At 39.9% G+C, this 22,384-nt stretch overlaps 1 protein-coding gene across 1 annotated transcript in view; it reads right to left on the reverse strand.

Moving 5' to 3' along the window:
- Positions 1–689: 689 nt before the first annotated feature.
- The window catches only part of adck1 (aarF domain containing kinase 1), a 50,462-nt gene continuing 28,767 nt past the window's right edge, over positions 690–22,384 (reverse strand). Inside the window, exons 8-11 of the mRNA XM_088354710.1 lie at positions 21,991–22,140; positions 16,429–16,626; positions 10,275–10,468; positions 690–5,931 (exon numbers count right to left, since the gene is read on the reverse strand). Of these exons, the coding sequence (XP_088210836.1) occupies positions 5,772–5,931; positions 10,275–10,468; positions 16,429–16,626; positions 21,991–22,140 (702 nt within the window). The 3' untranslated portion in view covers positions 690–5,771. The remainder of the gene's footprint in view (positions 5,932–10,274; positions 10,469–16,428; positions 16,627–21,990; positions 22,141–22,384) is intronic.

Raw genomic sequence — 22,384 nt, forward strand, 5'->3', positions numbered from 1 at the left:
GGCGGGGTTTATCCCTGGAGGCAAAGGAATACTTGGGCTGGTCAAAAGACAGTGGAAAAGAATGCTGTCATAGCTGCTAATTGTCCTCATGTTGTGTGTTTGTGTGACAGAATCGGAGAAAATGAAATGTTAGTGATTGTAAATTGAAGTTTTACAGGATCCCAGCAGACATTCCTGTTAAAAAAAAGAAGAGTTGTTGTGCAAGACGTTATTCTTCCAGCTTCAGTGGCTCCACCCAGCTCACTTATCCAATCAGAAGGTGTGGGGTGGCGTGTGGGACAGAAGGCAGGAGGTGCAAGGGAGAGAAAGGCTCAACTGTATCTTAGCCTAAATAATCAGCCCACCGAATGAATAAAAATGTCGATAAATACCTTGGTGAAATACCTAAATATCAGTGCTGTTAATTGTCCCGCCCAATAAATGGTTGACCTCTAATTCTAAATAATGCAAGCTTTTATAATTCATGTGTTCTTATTATCCCTTTTTACCCTAACCATTAAGTGGCGCTAAATAATACACAATGTCTCTTTAACCCTGGATTACCCAAGAACGCTTTTCTTCTTTGGAAAATTACATCCTGGATTCTTCAGGGTTGATTACCGGCATTTAAAGAAGAAAGGGTGAGAGAGAAAACTTGATCTGAAAACAATAATGAACTTTACTCAAAATGACAAAAAGACAACTTTGGTGTTTGTGACATTTTATTAAGTTAATGTTTTACATAAGGCGAAGAAGTTGACATGACAAACTCCCATTTAGACATGACATCCTGTTAAAAAGATGGAATACTGATTATGATGTCATTCAAATGTATGTGTCTCAGTATTTCACTTTTTAATTTAAATAACAATTAGTACCACCATTTATATAAAGTAAGAGTGAAAAAAACTGAGGTATGTTTTCTCAAGCACTGCGTGGTTAAATAATCACTTTGACAGAATTACCACCTTATAACTCTCAGTTATTTTCATGGTTTGGTCACTGGTGCGACATATACTCTAGTGGGTCTATGTGAAATTGTACATCCACCCATTATCTGCACCGCTTATCCTCAGTAGAGTCGCGGGGGTGCTGGAGCCCATCCCAGCCATCTTCGGGCAGTGGACAGGGGACACCCTGAACAGGTTGCCAGCCAGTCGCAGGGCACAGAGAGACAGACAACTCACTCTCTCATTCACACCTTGGGACAATTTGGACCGGCCAATTAGCCTGACATGCATGTATTTAGAATGTGGTAGGAAACCTTGAGTGCCCGGAGGAAACCCACGCAAGCATAGGGAGAACATGCAAACTACACACAGTAAGGTTTGATCTCATGACCTCAGAACTGTGCCACGGACGCGCTAGCCACTCAGCCGCCGTGCTGCCCTATGTGAAATTATTGACACATCTTTACTGAGTAAAAATGTTACGTTATTTTACCACTAAACTGCAAGAGGGCACTCTAGTTCTATGCTAACAATTTCAAAATTGCCGGTATTGTCACCACCGCGTGAAAGAGAGAAGGCTGTATCGAGATGAGTCAGAAGACCGGCGCCTGGACCTTAAGCTTGTCAACGTCTGCATTGTACAGCCGGCAGAAATGAAGAGGCTGCATTGTTGCTGTCATGGACTCTTTGGACAATTTTACATATTACCTATGTTTTTATTTTAATTGATGTTTTGTGTACTGTTACCCAATACAAATGTATTTTACTGTAATACAACAGTAAAGCACAGAGAATTCACACCTTGTATTGAAATCCCTTGAGAGGAAGTTAAAAATATTGACTTTAGTGAAATAACTCCACCTTTTCTGACCAATCGATGGAAACGTAAAAGAGTTACTTTTATTGCGACTAACCAGCGATTCAAAACAGTAATCTTCCGAAAATCACACACATTGACAACTGTTATGCGCGCCACCATAAAGCGTATTGCGCTGAAATGAACTGTCAAATTTTTGTCCCGTGGCATTTTTTGCATTACACACCGTCACACAAACTCAGTTTAGGCCCCATTCATCTGCTGGTGTAATATTTGTCAAGTTTTCTGGTTCTTTTTCCTGCGGTCAGCACTCAGTCACCTCAAATAGCAGAGTTATGGATTGATTCACACGGATTTCCTTTTTTAATGATACTAGAGAAATTGGAAAATTGGCCTCGTGAATGCTTAAAAATATGCTTGAATTTGGCCACGAAAAAGGTGAAAGAATTAGGGATTGACCGACATAGATTTTTCAGGGTTGATACCGATAATTAGTATTAAGAGGAGGCCGATAACCAATATTTGGAGGCCATATTTATTTGCTGTAAAAGCTTAAAAATTGGAGGCTGGAGACAAGGGGAGAGAGGGTAGGGGAAGGGTGAGTGAGAGAATAACTACTCCAACTCAGTTTTAAATGTATTTAATCGTTCGGTCAAATAAATAAAAAAGCTGATACCAATATCCATCAAATTCTCAAATATTGGTGCCGATAATCAGCCTGCCCAAAAATCAGTCGATCTCTAGTACGCAGTGAATATAATTTTGGGTTGCTGATCCCTGGGCTAGCTAGCTGTTCTATCTGCAGAGCCTGTTCAGAGCTTCGCTGGTCTAAAAATATACCTTACCTTCTCAATAAAAGCATTTATTGACTTGACGCCATTGAGCGCGAGCTTATGTCAACTGAGGACACGGTGTAGACACTCTTATTGTGAAAGGGAGGCCATGACACAATACTTAGTCATGGTGAGTTACCACTTCGCTCACCCCCCCTCCTTCAACTCCTCCCACCTCACCCCTTTCTTATGTGGCGCTCAGTTTATCATGTAGGAATTCGGTGACGCGACGTAAGTATATCCTCTTCTGTCACATTTTATCTCAAGTTTGACTTTATTATACCAAAAGCGAGCGGTTGTTTGTACTACCTAAACACGGCTAATTGTGTGTGGTTTCCTGTATTTGTTGTAAAAGCCGTTCGATCCTGCTAGCTAAAGTATGTTGTTAATGTCAGAAGGTAGCTCTTTCACTCTGATTAAAATGAACACAGACCATTTTTTAACTGTTGTTTCCCAAAACGCTTCACAAACACTCATCAAATATCACATTTTCACTGTTTTTATTTTCAATATGTAACCGGTAGTGTTAACAAGCGCACTAAACTGCGATGGCTGCATGTGGTTGAGAGCATGTGGTATACTGTATACCTGTATACGTTTTTGTAAGCATTTTTTAAGGGGCGCCGCTACTTCGCGGATTTTCAGTTTTGGCGGGTGGTCTCGTCCCTATTAACTGCGATGACCGAGGGATTACTGTATATTAATATTTAGTAAAAGATTAGCGAGCCATTAGGGAGCGCCTAAGAGCCGCGTGCCACCTGTTGCTGACCCCCGATTTAAAGGTAGAGTAAATTTAAGTGTATATGAAGTGTTTACGATCAACAGTATCCCTCACATCACCGCTCCATTAGCAACCACCGGCATCCTCCATGGTAAAGTGCTCGAAAACTCTTGCTCGCAATTTATTTAGTTACATTTATCTTATTAATATGTTATTTATCCTTTTGCTGTATTTTTATGTGGAAGTGTGAATTTCCCTACGGGGATGAATCTATCTATCTATCAATTACTATTTTAATGTGTTTTTTGAGGAGGATTTGATCTGGAAGATGTGTTTTATAGCTATTTAGGGTTAACTTGGATGCTTTTGGGTTGGCCAAGAACAGATCAATTGCTTTTTAGTTATTTATGATGGAGAAAATGTTATCAATATACAAGAAATTCTAGATACGAAGTCGATCCAGGAACGAAGTATGAAGAGGAGGCACTATGCATAGTTTCAAAACAATTTTTTTTCAGTATCTTCATTGAAAACGAGTATTTCCATAAAACTTAGCTTAAATAAACAGTCAAATTGCTGACACAAATTGGCACAGAGCACTCCAATTTGATACACTTGGCTGACACTGAATGGGTTAAAGCAGGGGTCGGGAACCTATGGCTCGCGAGCCAGATGTGGTTCTTTTGATGATAATATATGGCTCGCAAATCTGAGGTTGGGGTTTAAAAAAATATATCTTTTGTTTAAATCCATCCATCGATTTTCTACTGCTCGTGTCTTGTGCAGAGTTCCGGTTGCATGAGCGATTGTCTATTATTTTAATTGGATGATAATACCCTACGTTGGCCAATACTGGGCCGTTGCTGGGGGCACAGGTACACGCCCCCTTTTGCGTCCCTTGGAACTTGGCTGTTGGTCACTAGCTAACCCTTCGACAGAGAAGATGGCGAAACGAAAAAAAAGATGATGAATATTGTACATTTCAGGACGAATGGACCGTAGAATTTGCCTTGTCGAGAGGTATGCCTAATTTACAATGACAAAATTGTATCGATGAAACGGTTGAATGTAAAGCGGCACTTCGACACACGCCATGCTGCCTTTGCATTGAAGATGTGGATGAACAAGTTCAAATCACTGAATGAAGAGTTGGAAAGAATTGCACGACAGAAAGCGGAGTTGGCGAGCAAGCACATGTGGACAGAAATGAACAAACTTCAACCCGAAGACGAGTTGGTCCTCAAAACTTGGAACGCGCTTCCAGTCACATACCACACACTGAGGCGTGTGAGTATTGGTGTATTGACAATGTTTGGATCGACGTATTCATTTGAGCAGTCATTTTCACACCTCAAATACATCAAGTCCAACCTACCATCACGGTTAACGGATGAATGCCTCAATGCCTGCATGAACCTTAAACTCACCATGTCCCAACCAAACTACAAAATCATCAGCAAATCCATGCAGCACCAGAAGTCGTATTAATGGTGAGTATTATAACAACATTATTTAAAATAATAAATTAAGACGCTTGTTACGCTCACATTAAATTGAATTCAGTCTTAAAATATATTATATGGCTCTCACGGAAACAAATTTCCAAAAATTGTTCTTTTATGGCTCTCTCAGTCAAAAAGGTTCCCGACCCCTGGGTTAAAGGATAAATTGGAAGGTGAAATGGTCTGTTGTATAATAACCGGCTTAGTTAGAAGCATTTCGACAAATGCTGCTGTGATACTTCAAATGATGGAAATAAATACAGTAAATTGATACATTTGCATACACACGGATGTAAATTAAATACTCTGATATATACTATATACTACTGATATATGTGAGCATGTCCTGTGTTTTGTCATAATCGTAAAAAATCTAGATTATAGATTTGGGAAAACTTCCAAAGTGGCCCCTGCACCAAAATGTCGAAGAAAATACATTCTGATAAACTATTTGTTTTCAAGTACTTAAATATTTCTTACTAAATGCTAAAAGAGAGAGGGGGGCAGAGTTCAGTAGCCTTACGGGCTGCGGATATAGACGGTTGGATCTAGATGTTCTGGCCTGTGCCGACTGGTATCTCCTCCCTGAGGGCAGCAGGTGGAAAAGATGGTGAGCAGAATGGTGCTGGTCCCGCAGGATGTTGCGGGCTCTTTTCAGACAGCGAGTGGTGTAGGTGGTGCTGATCTCGGGGAGAGTTGTTTCCATAATTTTCCCGGCAGTATTCATTAACCCCCTGATGGTCAGCCTTAGTGCAGAACCACACTAAGCATCCGTACGTCAGAACAATAATGATTGCAATAATAAACACCGGTGCCGTATATATCCGGTGAATATTACACTGAAGCCAAAATAGAGGTTTTGTATGCCTGATGACTTGGATAGGTGTATACACAAACTGTACTTGTATCTGCTTTTTTTTGCGTAACACAACAATCATGATTAGACGGATGCATATATACGTAGATGACTCATTGTAAAAACGCGAGCAAAGAAGAAAGCCCAAGTCCCAAAAACGAACTCTTCAACCATAGAAACAACTCCAACATACTAAGTCTCCAAAGATTAAAGGACTCGGTCAGTGAAATTTGCAGACGTCTCCTCCTGGATTTCATCTTACTTCTTTTATGTCTGTCAGTGAAAGAAGAGAAGAACAATCAGGCGTTAGAAATATTAAGCCAACACAAATTGAATACAAATAAAATAACTTAATAAAAGATAAACAACACGAGCTCAGAAGTAGCCATTCTCAGAACTTTCTTTACTGAAGATTTAATATTTAAACGGCAAAAAGTCTGTATTAGGGACTGAATAGTTGGACTCTGATAGAATAATTTTAATGAGACCATCTATGTTAAATAAACGTTTGAGATTTTTCCCATATTTCCTTACCAAAAAACAGGCATATGGTGTTGTGCTCCAATCGCCAGTTATGAGAAATCCAGTGCATTATTGTGTGGTGTTGATGCCCCGTCTATGAATACAACCCCCACCCTAACCCCGTTCCATTCACAGACACAGTCAAAAATTTTTTGAAATATTTGCAGTTTGTCCCCCTAGACACTCCTTTCTCCAGGATTATTGGAGTAGCTACGTCATTTGATGGACAGAGAACTATGCCCATCCCTCTACGCCTCATGGTGGAAAGAACCACATCAGTTTCTATGCCGATGGTGGACAACTTAAAAAATGCACAGTAGTTGTTTTCAAGTGTTCAACTGATTGATGTTCCAGGTCTAGGAAAATGACATACCTAAATGTACAGTAATAAAGATTCAAATTGCCAAAGTGTTATCAAGTAATCAAGAGATTGGTGATTTGTCTTTGTGTGATAATTCATGAATTATGCCTGAAGATTTTATTATGGTGTGTTCGATGAAATCGGCCCCATTTTGCTTTCTTGAGAATTTTGTTTGTGTAAAAGCTTGCCTTAAGAGGAAGTCACTTTGCAGGCTCAAATGACACACTTGCGGTGGTTGACGATGCCACAAGGCTTTTAAAGCCGTCGCTCGCTTTTTTTTTTTCGGGACACCAGAAACAAACGCAACGTTCATGCCACATGCACCTAAACATGTCTAAAAAGAAAAGTTTTCTCCCAGCGTCTCTTTCTCTCTCTCTCTCTCATTGTCACTCTCTCTCGACTAAAACACACTGAAGCAAATCTGTCTCCTTCTCTCTGAGATGAGAGCTTCAAGACGCCCTTAGTGTCCAAAAAAAGTGATCAATGTTTCCTGTTGTTAATAATCGATTAGCTGTTGAATTGTTTCACTTCTAATGTCAAGTGACAGCTCCACGAACAATTAATACAGATGTGTAGATTTCAAATGTTAATTGTAATTTGATGGTGTGACAATGAAATGCAACCGCAATTGCATTTTGCAGCAATGGGTAGATACTACTGACTGAGATTGAGGTGCAGTTTTATATAACTCAAAAAGTTGGCAACTAAACTGTTCGCTTTAAGACTATGGAATTCAGCATGACCTGAAGCATAGCCTGACTTTAACAAGAGTCCAAAAGAACGGTTTAAAAAGTGTGCTATAAATCCTGATTCTTTGGATATTTCGACATCACCTGAGAACACAGTAAACCCACTCAACCATGTTAAACTAGCTTTGTGTACTGGAGCACAAGCAGAAATAGAAAGGGACCGTTGCAAATTCACAGATCTATATAAAAATAAAAAGACACAATTTTGAGTAGTTGTAGCTATGACATAACCTTTAAGGTAAAAACTAAGTGACAAAGCGTTCAGTAATGTATTTGGCGAGAACAACGCGTTGACACGTCAAAATTATTGTGGAAAAATTGGAGAAAGTGAAAACGAAAACATTAGTTCTGCCCACGCGCACGCACGCACACACACACACTATATAAAACCTGCCGAAACCAGGGCAACCATATTTTTTTTATCACATTGAAAAATGTTTCAAAGGATACCTAAATTCTAAAGCATACAAAATGTGAGAAAATACTACATATTTTTTGCACAATATATCTATCTATATGTAGCGATATGTCCTTGGTATATTCCAATTGTTTTCCAAGATGATGCATTTCGAAGACAGCCTGTCTCGTCTTTGACTTCCTAAGCGCTGACGTCATGTGAAGAACACCAGCACCTGAGCAAGCCAGTCACCATATGGGTTTACATGGTAATTAGTCGAAAAGTTTTTGAGCGTTTTAAGCATATTTTTTTTAGCTTTTGTGGAGAACACCAAGGTGTTGTGTCGGAGGTGGGTGCAGCAATGGTACAACAAATGGTGAGCAGCCAAACCGGGGTGAACTGGCAAAAATAACACACAGAGACCTATCAGGGACTAAAACAGACGGGACATGGCAGGCTAGCCGGCTACTAGAAATGGCTTACCGGGACAGATCGGCGGGAAAACAGGTGGCTGGCTGACAAAAAAACATCCTGTAAGCAGCCAGGATACCCGTGAGCCAAACAAAAAAAACCATTACATCAACAAAAACCAACACAGCCGTTGATATACCAAATGATCATGGCGGGTTAGCTGGATACTATAAAAGGGCGAACCGGGACCGATCGGTGGGAAAAAAAAGTGAGGGTGGCTGACCATAAACATGCAGTAAGCAGCCAGGATAACTGCCGACAACAAAATTGGGTACGGCAACAAACACGAAGGCAAAAAAGGAATGCACGCTGTACACGACGGCAGGTAAACTTACCCTTTAATGATTAACTCGGACAAAACAGTCAGTTGTCCCCTTGCGACACGGAAAGCAAATTTCCTATTACTTCAGGCTAAAATGTGCGCTATGCATTTGCTGATAACTACAATTGCCATCTGTTTTTCAACAGGACGCGCAGATGTTGTGTTTTGGAATGTTCCGGTGTTGCACAGCTCTAGGGGATATGAAGTCGAACTCTCTAGTTTGAGAATTAATTTTTCGAGATCCATGGCATGTGAAATATTATGGAACATATCTGCACGATTGTGGGGAGAAACGCAATACGTTTTGTGCCTGCAAAAAAAGATGTTTTGTAATCTCTTTAAAGAAATGTGAATGTCAGTTTTCCAAGTTTTGCTAAATAGTTCTTTAGAAACAAGACAAAACATGTGATTCTCATCCATTCACTTTCTAAACTGTAATCTTCATGAGCGTTGCAAATGAACTGGTATCTACTGTTATCCAGCTTTTGTCCGCAGCTAATTATAGCAAAGAAAAAAATCATACTTAGATTTGCACCTTTGGCCTGACAGTTTCTTTTAATCCTTGAAGAATGATAACAAGCAAATGCAATTTGGTGTGGTACCGCGGCAACCACCAATGACAACCTAAGATAACCATTTGTATCAATCTGGCGTTATTCTCCTCAGTATGGTTGCCCTGGCACTGTCGCCTAGAAGTATAGGGCTCTCATTTTACCTGACGCTACCTAATTCTTTGCATGTCCCATAATAAACGTCTATAATTGAGAAGTAACCCCTGCACTAATACATATTTCATAGTGCCCTGTTTAGGTGTAGCATGCACCTGTATTCTTGGGCATGACTCATATGGGGCGATAACGCTTCATAGGACAATGCCATACAAACTAATAAAAGCTGGCGTTAATCACAAAGGAAGGGAGAATGCAATGGCATTTACAGGCACTTCACACACAATTCAAGCACTTGTCAATCATTGAAAACACCCATACGAACCCTGTTGCTTACAGACACTACCATTTTTGTCTTTTATCTTATGCAATAGTGCAAATTAGTGACAATATTATTTATTGTTAAAAAAGGTTGAGTGGTTACAAATGAAATGCAATTAACCAAGAAAATATCTGAGAAAAACTGCGTTTTGAAAAATTATGCAGTGTTTTTTTTTTTTTTATCTATATTTGAGATAACAGCAGTATCCAAACAATGCTTTCAATGGGCACTTTGCTTGCAAAATACCATTTTATTGCAACAACACTGAACTTATGCATGAATGATGCATGAACTTTGCAAGAAATGTTCAGCCCTCAATGTTTCTGAAGAAGGTATCATATGATTAGGTTCGACAAGGCGATCACGGACGTACACTAAACGTCATCCCTCTTTGCCTGGACTATGAGAAGGGAATCCATCATCTTTTTTAGGAAAAAAAGAGCTGTGAAGCGTTAACAGTCTGATATTTTTGCTTTTCTCAGCACACTGCGCGTACTCGGTGGTGTATGGCCCGCCTCCACGCTGCCATACGGTGTCATACAGGAAGCAAAACTCTGCACAAAATGTGTTGACAAAGAGCTTATCAAATCTATTCCTACCATCTATTAGTGATTTATCATACTTAAATAATTCACTGAGCCTACTTAGTGTTCAGCAACTCCAAACCATTTAGAAAAAAACCCTAACATTTTAAAGTTTGGGGACTCAGGGACAATGCTTCTGAAAACGTATTTATACGTAATGACACTGCACGAGTTAATAGTGCTTTAGAGAATGTGTATAAAATTTCCTTTGAATTGTTACCTGGCCAACGCCCGTATGCAGTAACGTGACATGTTGATAAAGGAAGATGATGACGCTCTGGTCTGTAGTGTCGTTTCAATTCCTCTCAGAAGGTCATTGGTCTTCAGTAGCAGCAGCATTTGACGGGGAACTCTGTTCAACAGGTCGTTGATTTGGGGCAGGTAAAGCGCTGCATTGGTCCGTATTTCAACGTCCTGAAAATAAATTAGATTGATAAGTACCAACAATTTACAGAGTTTTCCGCAGTTTAAGGCGCATCGGATTACAGATGCTCCCCATACCTACGACCATTTGACTTCTGAAAAACGGTAGATATGAAATAAATTTCGGGATGTCGAAAAATATCCGTACTTTGCGGTAAGTTATATTTTGTTTTGTGAGCACCTTTTTCCGAGCATAGTACATTACTGTAGTGCTTCTTTCCGCCGCTACAGGCGTGTGGCGCTGTGAGAGGTCACCCAACATCCACCCCAAAGAAGAAATCAGGCTTCTTCCTAGTTTGTGTGTAAACATTCTATACTGTATCTCCAGCGCTGAGAATTTAGACATTTTTATTGTTAAATATCTCATGCATCAATGCAATATGGTTTTTGTAAAGAGTAAAGAAGAGGCGAGCCTTTCTTTTCAAATCAAAGTGGAATAAGAAAGCTCGGTGCGGTTGAGAAAATGGTTAGATCGCTTTTTTTGGCCACTTTCTACCATGGAGGAGGAAGTCGTCTAACTCTTGAAGCTCATCTTCCAAAAGTAAGTTAAACTTAACTTTATTTATCCTAATAGAGCATTATATTTTATGAAATATTCATTTTTTAGTACAAAACATTACAGGTTACTTATACAAGCCTTAAACATACATTGCATACTACATATAGCACTTAAGCAACTTATGAACAAATTCTACTTCCGAAACGATCGTCCGGAATCTCGTTCGTCAGTAGGGCAGCGTCTGTATAAGGCACACCCCTAAAAATGGAATTTAGGCGCATGGAATTATAACTACAGTAAGAACTACATTATTTATCCGTTTATAACTATTAGTACAATAATTGATCAGTTGAATCGTGCAAAACATGCCCTAACGCCAGGCTAGCTGATCAAAATCGCAAAATATCGTTTCAAACAGGAATTGAACCCAAGTCACAGAGGTGAGAGTGCCTAAACCTAACCAGTAGACCACTAATGATACAGATGATATGCGAAAAATATTAAAATTTATCTCATTATCACAGTATTTTTACTTATGGGGCCCGAAACAAATTATGGAGAATGGAGAAAACAGAAGTTCGTCCGAAAAGAAATAAAGGAAAAAAAAAGCATGACGAGGGGAACAAGTCTTTGGTGAATCGGGGGAAATCATACGTTTATTCTGTTTTTAAAATCGAACAACTAGAAAGGAGATTTCATAAAATGCCAGTTTTATATTTTGACTAATATTGTGCACTGTCGTCCGTTTTCACGTCATTGTCGATATCAACCAATCATGTTGCTGTTCTTTGATTCCCAAACACCTTAGGGCTGATCTGCTTTCCTTAACCTTGAAGATTTGATAGAAAAGAGGACTTAGGGGAGGACCGTAGAACGGAGATGGAATTGCTTATCTGAAGGCTTCTCTCTCTGTTCTCCTTGCAAGTTCATTTGATGTATTCTCTCTTTATTTGAAGAGTCGACTTGAATTTCAACTTAACATGAAGGTACATAATACACCGCAAACATAATTTAAGTAGTGAGAACATAGCTGTTAGCTTTAGGATCTGTGTTGTCTTTTCTTTAGGGGCTAAAACTGGTGAAACATTGTCAACTCATGTTGCTTAAGCAGCTGACATCACAGATGCTGTCACTAGTTATATAAGCATGAGGAACATCATCATTGGCATCTAGCCAAGTCAATTTAAATATCGGAATTTAAAAAAATAATGCACTGCAACTAAATCATTTTTCCTGATCGTATGCTGTCTGTCATCTGCCTGAACTGAGCACATATTTAGCATTAGCAGTTAGCTGTTAGCTTTAATATTCTCTAGCATTGCTTTAGGAGTCACTAGCTGCGACAAGGACAACATTAGCAACTAGTAGTAGCAGCTTCTTTCGCTTCCCACAATCGATCATTCCGACCTACAGCTTGTCGACACATTTTGGATTTGGCCCTTCGTCCATTTTAGTTTGACACACCTGCTTTATCAGTATGAATCCCAAATGTGATGAAATTTCCTCCAAATATATCTGATTATTTCCTAAATAAGACTGCAAACTTTATACAGAAGAATAAGAAACACTTCATATGAAGTAATTAATGGAAATAGTGTTCGTTTCCTTAACTCTAATGGAGATTGGTCTGCAGTAATTTAAACAACCAACCCCAGACACTATAGAACGAAACAGGCTCACACACCACCCTAAAAAGACAATATGCCCTTCTAAAAATGTGATCTAAAGTCTACACAGTCAAAAAAACCTGCAGTTTGTGCTCTGCTTGGAGACTAACAATTAGTAGCAATTATAGGAGGCAATATAGCCAGGCCTCACAGCTGTCGGCGGGACATAGAGAACAGTTCTCATTTGCATCTGAAAGCTACAATGAGGAATTTCATAGCAAGTGCAGCGATAATAGGCACGTGGAAAAGGCAAGGAGAATGCAGTCAGCAGGAGAGGAAATGGTGCAAGCAATTCTAGCCTTTTTTCCCTAATGTATGAATCTAAGGTGTTTATGCAAAAGACATGTGTTAAGAGTACGGAAGAGAATAAAATTGTCGGAATAAGTGATTTGCTTTTATCACAAAACGGTTCTCTATCCTTTTGTTAGGGGACAGCTACCTCAGAAATAAAGCCTTTTTCCGGGAAAATCAATATTCCAGTTAAACCAAATGTAATAGGGAAAAAACAGTTTACTGTCCCGGAACAAGCTATTGACCACCTCTGTAACACAGATGAAAAACAGAAAACAAAATGTTGGCAGATGGGACATGGTTATTCTGTATTTCTTTAACGTTCAGATGAAATCACGATAACCGATTGCCAGTGGGGTTTCTTTTTTCAATCATGAAATCAGTGGTTGTCCACTTCTCAATTTTTTCCATTGAAATGATAGTGAAGTTCCAAGTTTTTTCCAAAAATCAAAATGGCCTTCAAAATCAAAACAACTTCAAGTATCTTATATACTTGCATATTAACCTACATCATACATTAGCAACCCCCTAAAAGTGCTTCAAAACAGCCACATACTAAAACAAATTCCAAATATTAGTAAAGCCTGTACAGAAACATGGATCATTATTTAATTATGGAGTTAAAAGAAAATAAAATACTGCTAAAAAACTAAAAATATTATGTTTTTAAAATATTTCATGTACCTACCAGCAGCACTTCAATGGCAGACACTTGTATACCATTTTTGTTTTTGTTTCCTTCTTTGACTCGATTGATGTGTCACTGTTTTCCACTTATTTTTTTCCCTTAAACCAATGAAATCACAATAAATTAAGATTTCGTTCCTCTCAAACACGCCGATTGACTGAGCAGGTAGAAGAGATAGAGCAATTCATTATCGCCATTTACTACTAAGGAGTGTAATCAATCCTCCGTATTTTCTTCTTCTTAACACTATATTGCCAAGGCCCGCGGCACATTAAAAACAGGTCAGTGACCCACTTTTGAATCCTGACCCATGAGATGAGAAACACTGCTCTAAAAGGTATTCCCCAATTCATGGTTTTTGCATAAAATGTATATATATTTCAATTATTTTCAGAGATAATTTTTTTTCTAAGACAACGTGTCTCGTCTTAGAGATCCTGACTGCAAAGAAACACCTGCCCCCTGGCACGTCAGTCACCAGATTGTTTTACGTGTTAATTAGAGTTTTTTAAGCAACGTTTTTGAAATTATTCTTGAGAATTCCTAGGCAATGGTATGCAGGTGAGTGCAGAAATGGTATAACAAAGGGCAAGCAGCCACAAAGGAGCTACCTGGCAAAAATAACACATGGAGAGCAGTCAACGGTGGGCTGACCAGGACCAATAAAAGCAAAGCGGCTGTGGCCTCAGCAGAAATACGCCAGGCTGGCAAAAAGCGGAACGGCTATAGCAACAAACACAAAACCGGTCAGGAAAAAACTAATCAAGGAACACGGCAAAACATGCCCTAACGCCAGGCTAGCTGATCAAAAAACACGCGGTTAGCGGCTACGGTGATAAATGCGAAGCTGGCCAGGAATAAACCAAGGGACACGACAAAACCAGAGTTTATGCCAGGCAAGCCAGCCATACAACACACAATGGGCAGCCAACGAGCACCAACCGGGAGTAAACAAAACAGGGAAGTGGCATTGTCGCTGTCTTGGACTCCTTGAACAATTACACGTATTACCTATGTTAATTGTCGATGTAGACTATGCCTTGTATATTGATACCCAGTGAAAGTTCGATTGAAGCCTGGTCATCCTGGAAGGGGGATGACCTCTTCTATGACCCCTTCCAAGGTCACTTACTTTCCTCATACTGAGGTTTTTGAGTTTTCCCTTGCCCGCATGTAGGTTTGAGGTCAGGGGATTGTGTAATTGTGGCCTGTGCAGTCCTTTGAGACATTTGACACAAATAAATGTGACTGGACTCTGAAGCCCCGATGCTAACGGGAAGCTAGCCGAACAAAATTATACCAACCACGACACATGCGGCGGAAAACACAAACGAAAAGCCACAATCGCCTGTTCATTACAATCAATGTCTGTTTTGTTAAGGGGATTCGCCATTTTCAAAGTTTTGTGTTCCTTCAATGACGTCGCAGCTTTACAGCAAACCATACAGAAGGGTCGACTAAGACTAAATTTCTCGAAACACCGCAGTGGAATATTTTGCAACATAATTGCACAATTGCGGAGAGCAATACTACACAATGTGTGCCTAATTGAAAAAGAATCTCTTCGGGAATACTTTCAACAACAAGCTAAAATGCTTCTCTTTTTCATCAAATTTAGAGACGAGAACAAAAAACACAAACCTGACATTTTAACATCTTATCAAAGCTCCATTACCTTCAGCTCTCACCGGAGCAATTCACAGCCGAGCGTAAGGTGGCTGGGATGAAGATCAGCACCTACAAGTCCGAGACCATGGTTTCAGCCAGAATGGGGAATAATGCCCCTTCTGGGTCAGGTATTATTTCGGCAGCTGCAGACCATTTACCACTCATCATTTACTTTACCCATTCACACATCTGTGACCTCTTTGGTCCCAAAACGATCGCTCTATCTCCTGAGCTAATGACGCCAGGGTTGATTTGGAGTCACAAAAATTACCCTCACAAACTGAGTGTTCGACTCTTACCTCCTTGATAAAGCAAAATTTATAATAATTGTTTGTCAGAATGTTTAGATAGATGGATAGATCGATAGATACTTTATTCATCCCCGTAGGGAAATTCACACTTCCAGCAGTCTCCCTTGTTGTTTATTAACAGATTAACATGATGCCCTCGGGGCGCCTGTTGTAGTTTAGCGGAGTGGATGACGTGACGTCCCTGCGGCAGATGGAAGTCTTTGAGCCCAGGGATACACCACAGGATAGTTCCGGTCCGGGTAGCTCCGGGTGGCTCCACGTTAGCGTGCGGGATGCTAGACGTAAGCCACGTTTCCGTAAAACACAGCAACTGCACTCCCTGTGCGCTTTGATGTTTTTCACCAGCACAGCCAGTTTGTCGGTCTTATTTGGTAGAGTTCACATTTACCATGATTACGGACGGTACCGAAGACATAACGCCGCTCGCCGCTTAGTTAGCTCTGGCCCTGCATCCACAAAAGGGCCCCCTCATCACGCCGGCGCGAGAATTCTTAAGGGCAAGGAGTTGATTCCTCGAATAAACGCATTTTTGTGCGTTAAAACTCATGTCCATAGGATAGAAAGTAATCCAAAGTGTAGTTTTCAAACAGGATGAAAAACACCGAAGATAGAAGCAAAACAATAAATCACAAAAAGTGCGAGATAACAGGGAGCTGCTGGAAAGGCTGCCGCTCGCGGCGGCGCCTCTGAGTTTTTGGGATGAAAAAGAAAGATTGAGCTTTTTCTTAAAATACTATTGCAAAATCAGTTGAGTTGCGTAGAATGACATGTTTGCACCTGTAAAATTGGAGAGACAACATGTATTTGAAAAACAATGTAAATCCTACCTCTGAGTGTGTGACAGGCACATGACTGATACCAGCGTTGACGGCAGCCCAAGATCGAGCAGTGAGTACACAAGCAAAAAGTGGGTAAAGGTCTCCAGCTCCAAGTTTGCGACTGTAACGCTCCACCCCTGGCATGTCTTGATTGATTAAGGCCTGCCAAAGCTGGCAGTAGTTGATCCTGAAATCTGGCTGAAGGACCTGCATGGGCACATGAAGTTTCTATAGTTTTTTTTTTCCAATAATATATAATGAATAGTAGCATGCAGCACAGCGGCGCAGTGGTTAGCGCGTGTGCGGCACAGTTCTGAGGTCATAAGATCAAACCATCCTGTGTGGAGTTTGCATGTTCTCCTCGTGCTTGCGTGGGTTTCCTCCGAGCACTCCGGTTTCCTCCCACATTCCAAAAACATGAATGTTAATTGGCCGGTCCAAATTGTCCCTGAATTGTCTGTCTTTGTGTGCCCTGCAACTGGCTGGCAAGCAGTTCAGGGTGTCCCCTGCCCTCTGCCCGAAGATAGCTGGGATGGGCTTCAGCACCCCTGCAACCCTACTGAGGATAAGCGGTGCAGATAATGGATGGATGAATAGTAGCAGTAGGTTGCATTATATTACAGTGTAGTAATGTAATGTAATGCAACCAACATTTTGGTCTTTATGTTTTAGATTTCCTTGATTCATTGCTTCCTTTCACATATTAATTGATGCATTAGTATAAAACAAATTAAAATACAAAATCGGGGTTACGTGTCAAGTGCAACTCTACCTACAGCAGGCATATTTAAAGTCCGTCCAGGGGGTCAGTTAACGCCTGTGACCAAATGTTTATTGGCCTCTGTCATACAATTAATAATGTGTGGCCTGCCTGTAATCTAAAAAGACAACTAAATTTATACCAAAAAATTGTCACCAGATGATAGCAGTAGGCCTTTAGCCACCTTGCCCATGGCTTTCTGTAAGAATTTTAGCCCACCCTATTTACGCCATGGTGACTGTAAAAAAAATAAAATAAAAGATGACCGTTAGGGCCGCCACTTCCAGGACAGGAGGAAATAGGAGTAATTTTTCACCAAAATCTGAAACTACTGTGTTTGCCTAATTTGCCAAGACACTATTTTTGTTTTCAAAGAATATACTATGAAAGCGGCCCTGCCAGACAAAACAGGCCGACTACAAAAAGCTAACTGAAAACAAACGCTGTGAAAAAGTGAAGGAACTGCAAGCTGCTTTAATTGCACAGAAGCGCTTTTTCACGTGACCTTGCAAGTCAAATGAAAATGCTACAAAGACGATAAATGAGGTTGCGACGCTGATCGGCAAGCACAGCAAACCTTTCAGACATGACTGCGCAAATAATGCCAGGCCGAATAACCGGCCCTCACACATTTGCCTGCTTTCTGAAAGGTTTGGACACCCCTGACCTACAGTATCTACGCTATATAAATTTTGTATTTTGTTAAATAACATGACTTTAACCATATTATATAAATAGTTAAGTTTATGAAAATGGTATACTGTAAGTGTTGAAACAGCTTACCAATAACTAAATGCATACAAGAAAGCTGCTAACAGCATCGTGCCCTCGCACCTGATGCTTTCTTCAGATGTGTTTAGTTCTGCTCAGAGTTGTTTATGTCATGATTTTTGGGAAAATGTGATCATTCACAATGATGAATACAAACCAACCAGATATTTACCAACCGTGCCAAAAAAAAGGAAAATGAGATGTGAGCCCTATATTTATAGATGACAGCCCCAAACCATACTGTGGAGAATAGTGCCAAATTACAGCATAAACAAGTCTTTTTGTGTTGTTTTCATTAGTGATTGCCGCAGTAATGGACCAATTTGCTTTTGCCTGTAATCAATCAAACCATTAGTTACATCATGGAACCAATCGTTTACCAAGGATTAAAGGAAACTTTAGCAACCTGACATTGACGCAGATGATATGGAAAAATAAGTTTAGCGTTTCTGATGGATTATTTCCACTCTTTTTGATTCAGGTGTATACATTGAGGACTCTATTTATGGGTGAAAATGTTGAAATATCATTAGTATGTTGTAAATATTCAATAAAGTACTCTAGATCCTCCCGTTCTGCTACCGTTATAAAATATATGAATAGCGTTGGCATAAAGATGAACTAATTTCTCTTGAAGGGCGTCATAAATGTGACCAGACGTCATCAGGTGTTTTCACTCTAAATACATCTCCTTATCAAATAAGGGCATGGTAGGCGCACGTTTTACCTAGCCTTTCATATTAAAGAGGGGGTCTGAAATGATTAAATTACTTTAAAAGTAACAAAACTTAGCACAACAGCACAATATTCATACCCTGGGCTAATTCGTTCCAGGCAAAGTTGATAATCACTACACTATGCTGGCTTGTGAAAAGAGCAGAAACTAATTAGTCCGATTGAAAAACATGTTTAAAAAAGAATTATGTTTTTAAAAAATTATTTTTGATTCTTCTCCATATCACCCACCCCTAGTTATCATTAACATAAATTGCACTTATGAAACCCCATATCATGAGCAGTTTTTGCGTGTGTGTTTACACAATCTTATACAAAATGACACATTTTTTTTAATACATAAAAACATGATCTCAAAATTTGGGTGTGCGTTATACACAAGTTTTACAGTAGTATATTTCCAAGATTTATCAGTAAAAAATATCGCCGACCACAATTGCAGGTAGGCCTGGGCAAGATCATAAAAATGCTATCACGGTAAACACGGTTGACATTTTAAGTCTACTTTTTGCCCTGGAGAAGATGTTGACCAAACCAGATGCTGCTCTAACCAATCTTATGGTCAGAACAAGGGGGCATGGTGACGAACTACTACACAGCATTTCACACATATGAAAAATATAAAACAAAATTAAAAGTTAAAAAAAATGAGGGAATCAAAACGCAGAACATTGCACATAATCTGAGGATGACTGCACACCCAAAATTATTCATTCATTATCTGCACCGTTTATCCTCAGTAGGGTCCCGGGTGTGCTGGAGCTCAGCCTAGCCATCCTCGGGCAGTGTGCAGGTGACACTCTGAACTGGTTGCCAGCCAGTCACAGGGCACACAGGGACAGACAATTCGCTTGCTTAGTGACACCCAGGGACAATTTTTTTGGGACCGGCCAATCCACCCGAAATGCATGTTTTTGGACTGTGGAAGGCAACCGGAGTGCCCGGAGGAAACCCACGCAAGCACGGGGAGAACATGCAAACTCCACACAGGAGGTTCGATCTCATGACCTCAGAACTGTGCCGCACACGCGCCAACCACTGCACCGCCATGCTGCTCTTCCCAAAATTAAATAACCATAAATGCAAGTTAAAGCCTTTTGTGCATGAACTCTTAGTGTGTCTGACAATGTAAACAAAATAAATAGACAAAACAAAATGTTCGGTTTGAAAAAAGTTATAAATAAAAAAACAAAAAAGCCATTGCTTTGACGGTTACATGCTGATTTAACCAGTCTGTCCACAGTATCATGCTTTAATGCTGCTCAGTGATAGGTCACTGTGTTTCCACCTGTGGTTGCAGGTAGTGCCTTGCTAGCTAGCTAGGAGCTTGTTGCAGTCTCTTTATCGCTCTTTTTGACTGAGTTATAGTCATTTGCTCTCACTGTGTAAGCCGCTCTACCGCTATTCCTGCGAAATGAATGGATGGTCCCCGTCACCTTCTTAATCTCCTGAATGTTGGTCTGGAACTTGCCTTTTCATTGCATTAGAGCGCCTTTTTCTCTGATGTTTAGTTGCTGTGATTACAATTTAAATTATCGACTTTTATTGAACATTTTATTATTTATTTCGGCAAAAATTACATGACGATAATTATCACAAGCTTTCGCTGCAATGGAAATCGAAGCCAGGTGGCAGTGAGAGAGCTGAATCCTAACCACTAGACCACCAGTGATATTGATAATATACGAAAAGGCATTTGATCTGATCTCATTATAACACCGTTTGTATTCACGATACCCATGACAAATGTTAGCAAATGGAGCAAACAGAAGGTCGTCTTGAAAGATCTAATCAAGGCAAAAATATAAATATAAAAAACACGACAAGGGAAACAATATTTTGGTGTATCTGATGATGAATCTGACTTTGAAGGACATTAAATAAATACATTGTAAATTTGATGTTGGTATTGTGTCCACAGTTTAGGTTGTCAATAAATGATTTTAATTATGAATGTTCTTATTTCACAATGTTTGTTACTTACTTTTTGGTTTGAGCTGAGAAAAGGTGAGACAAAATTTTATATTGACTTAAATGAAAACTAGGTGTTTTTTATACACGAAAAAATATGGTAAATATCAGCAATATTCTGATCTTAAACACAGTTCCCTGAATGCAAATGTACTGATGGTCTCACAAGATCGGTAAATTTATTGTAAGCCAAGCCTTGGTGCACACGTGGAACTATATTTTCTTGATATGATTTTTCAAGTAACTGTTGTGTATTTATTTAAATGCGGATCACATTTCTAACGTTACTAATTTGTACATTCCTTAAAACTGCAGATTGTGCTTTTTACAACTTGGAGTGATGTGTTTTTTACAAAAATGTGTTTCTGTTTTTATGGCTTTACCTTAATTATTATGTTTTGGCACCCTGTTTTTTAGTTTACATTTTGCTTAATGGCAGTCAGCAGTGACTTCCATCCATCCATTTTCTCTGCTGCTTATCTTCACTAGGGTCGCGGGGGTGCTGGACCCCATTCCCAGCTATCCATGGGCAGGGGTCAGGGGACCTGGTCGCCAGCCAGTCACAGGGCACACACAACCGCAATCAACCTGTGTGGGGGGGGGTGACCAGAGGAACGCTACGCAGGCACAGGGAGAACATGCAAACTCTGCACAGGGAGGCTGAGGTAGCTGGGATCAAACCCTGGGACCACCGCACCATAGGGCTGTGCGCTATCCACCCAGCCGCTGTGGCGTTTAATGTTGATTATTAATGTTTTTGGTACCATTTTATTATTTTATATTATTCTTGATGTCAGTCAGCAGTGACTGCAAGTGAGCAGTGTACCTAAAACAAATTATCTGTCCCTCTTTTACCTGAAAATGTTTTTTTTTGTAATTTTGGAAATGCAATGAGTGGCAGACAGAAGTCTTGTTGTGAGACACACACACCCAGCCCCGATAGAAGGAACCTCCTATCGTACGCTTCCTTTTATTACATTCTTCTTAATGAATGCCGCCAATTTAAAAGCATTTGTGTGTTGTGTGTCTTGAAGTACACACAGGTTGTGCCCAAATTGAACATAGCACCGTGTGCACTCAGCGAAGAATACTTCAAAAGAGCTGTTTATCAAAAAGCTTTTAGTCTTCTGGGGCTTTAATAAATGTGTCTTTCCTTCCCACTGTCTATGTATGTAATTGTGAGCAAAGGCAATATGTTAGTAGGTGTTTCTGAGTTGTCTGTTTGCTGATAAATGTTTTTCCCCAAGGCCTCGGTCAGCACAATGAAAAATGGACAACAAAATTGGAACATTTCTTCTGTTATTTGTGCTTTGTGATGCTTGAAGATTTCTGACCTGATAGAGGCCATGATCGAGTAGGATGATCTCTGTCTTCTTCTTTTTTTGACACTTCTGAACCAACACGTTACCAGGGTGTGGGTCACAGTGTACGAAGCCATGTACAAAAATCATTTCGCTGTACATTTTGCCCAAGTTTTCTGAAATCTGTTGGACAAAAATATTGCAAAAACAACAAAGTCTGTTTTTAACAAAACTGTAGGTATGTTAAAGGTGGGGTGAGCCATTTGAAATGTCCTTAAAAAATTGAAAGTACCGTATTTTCCGCACTATAAGGCGCACCTAAAAGCCTTTATTTTTTTCAAAAGCTGACCATGCGCCTTATAATACAGTGCGCCTTATTTATGGATCAATTTTAAAATTGCAAAGTTTTCCAACTAACTTGCAGCCG

This window comes from Urocampus carinirostris, chromosome 15 (genome assembly GCF_059441175.1).
Source record: "Urocampus carinirostris isolate Australia breed hairy pipefish chromosome 15, RoL_Ucar_1.0, whole genome shotgun sequence".
Classification (NCBI taxonomy): Eukaryota; Metazoa; Chordata; class Actinopteri; order Syngnathiformes; family Syngnathidae; genus Urocampus; species Urocampus carinirostris.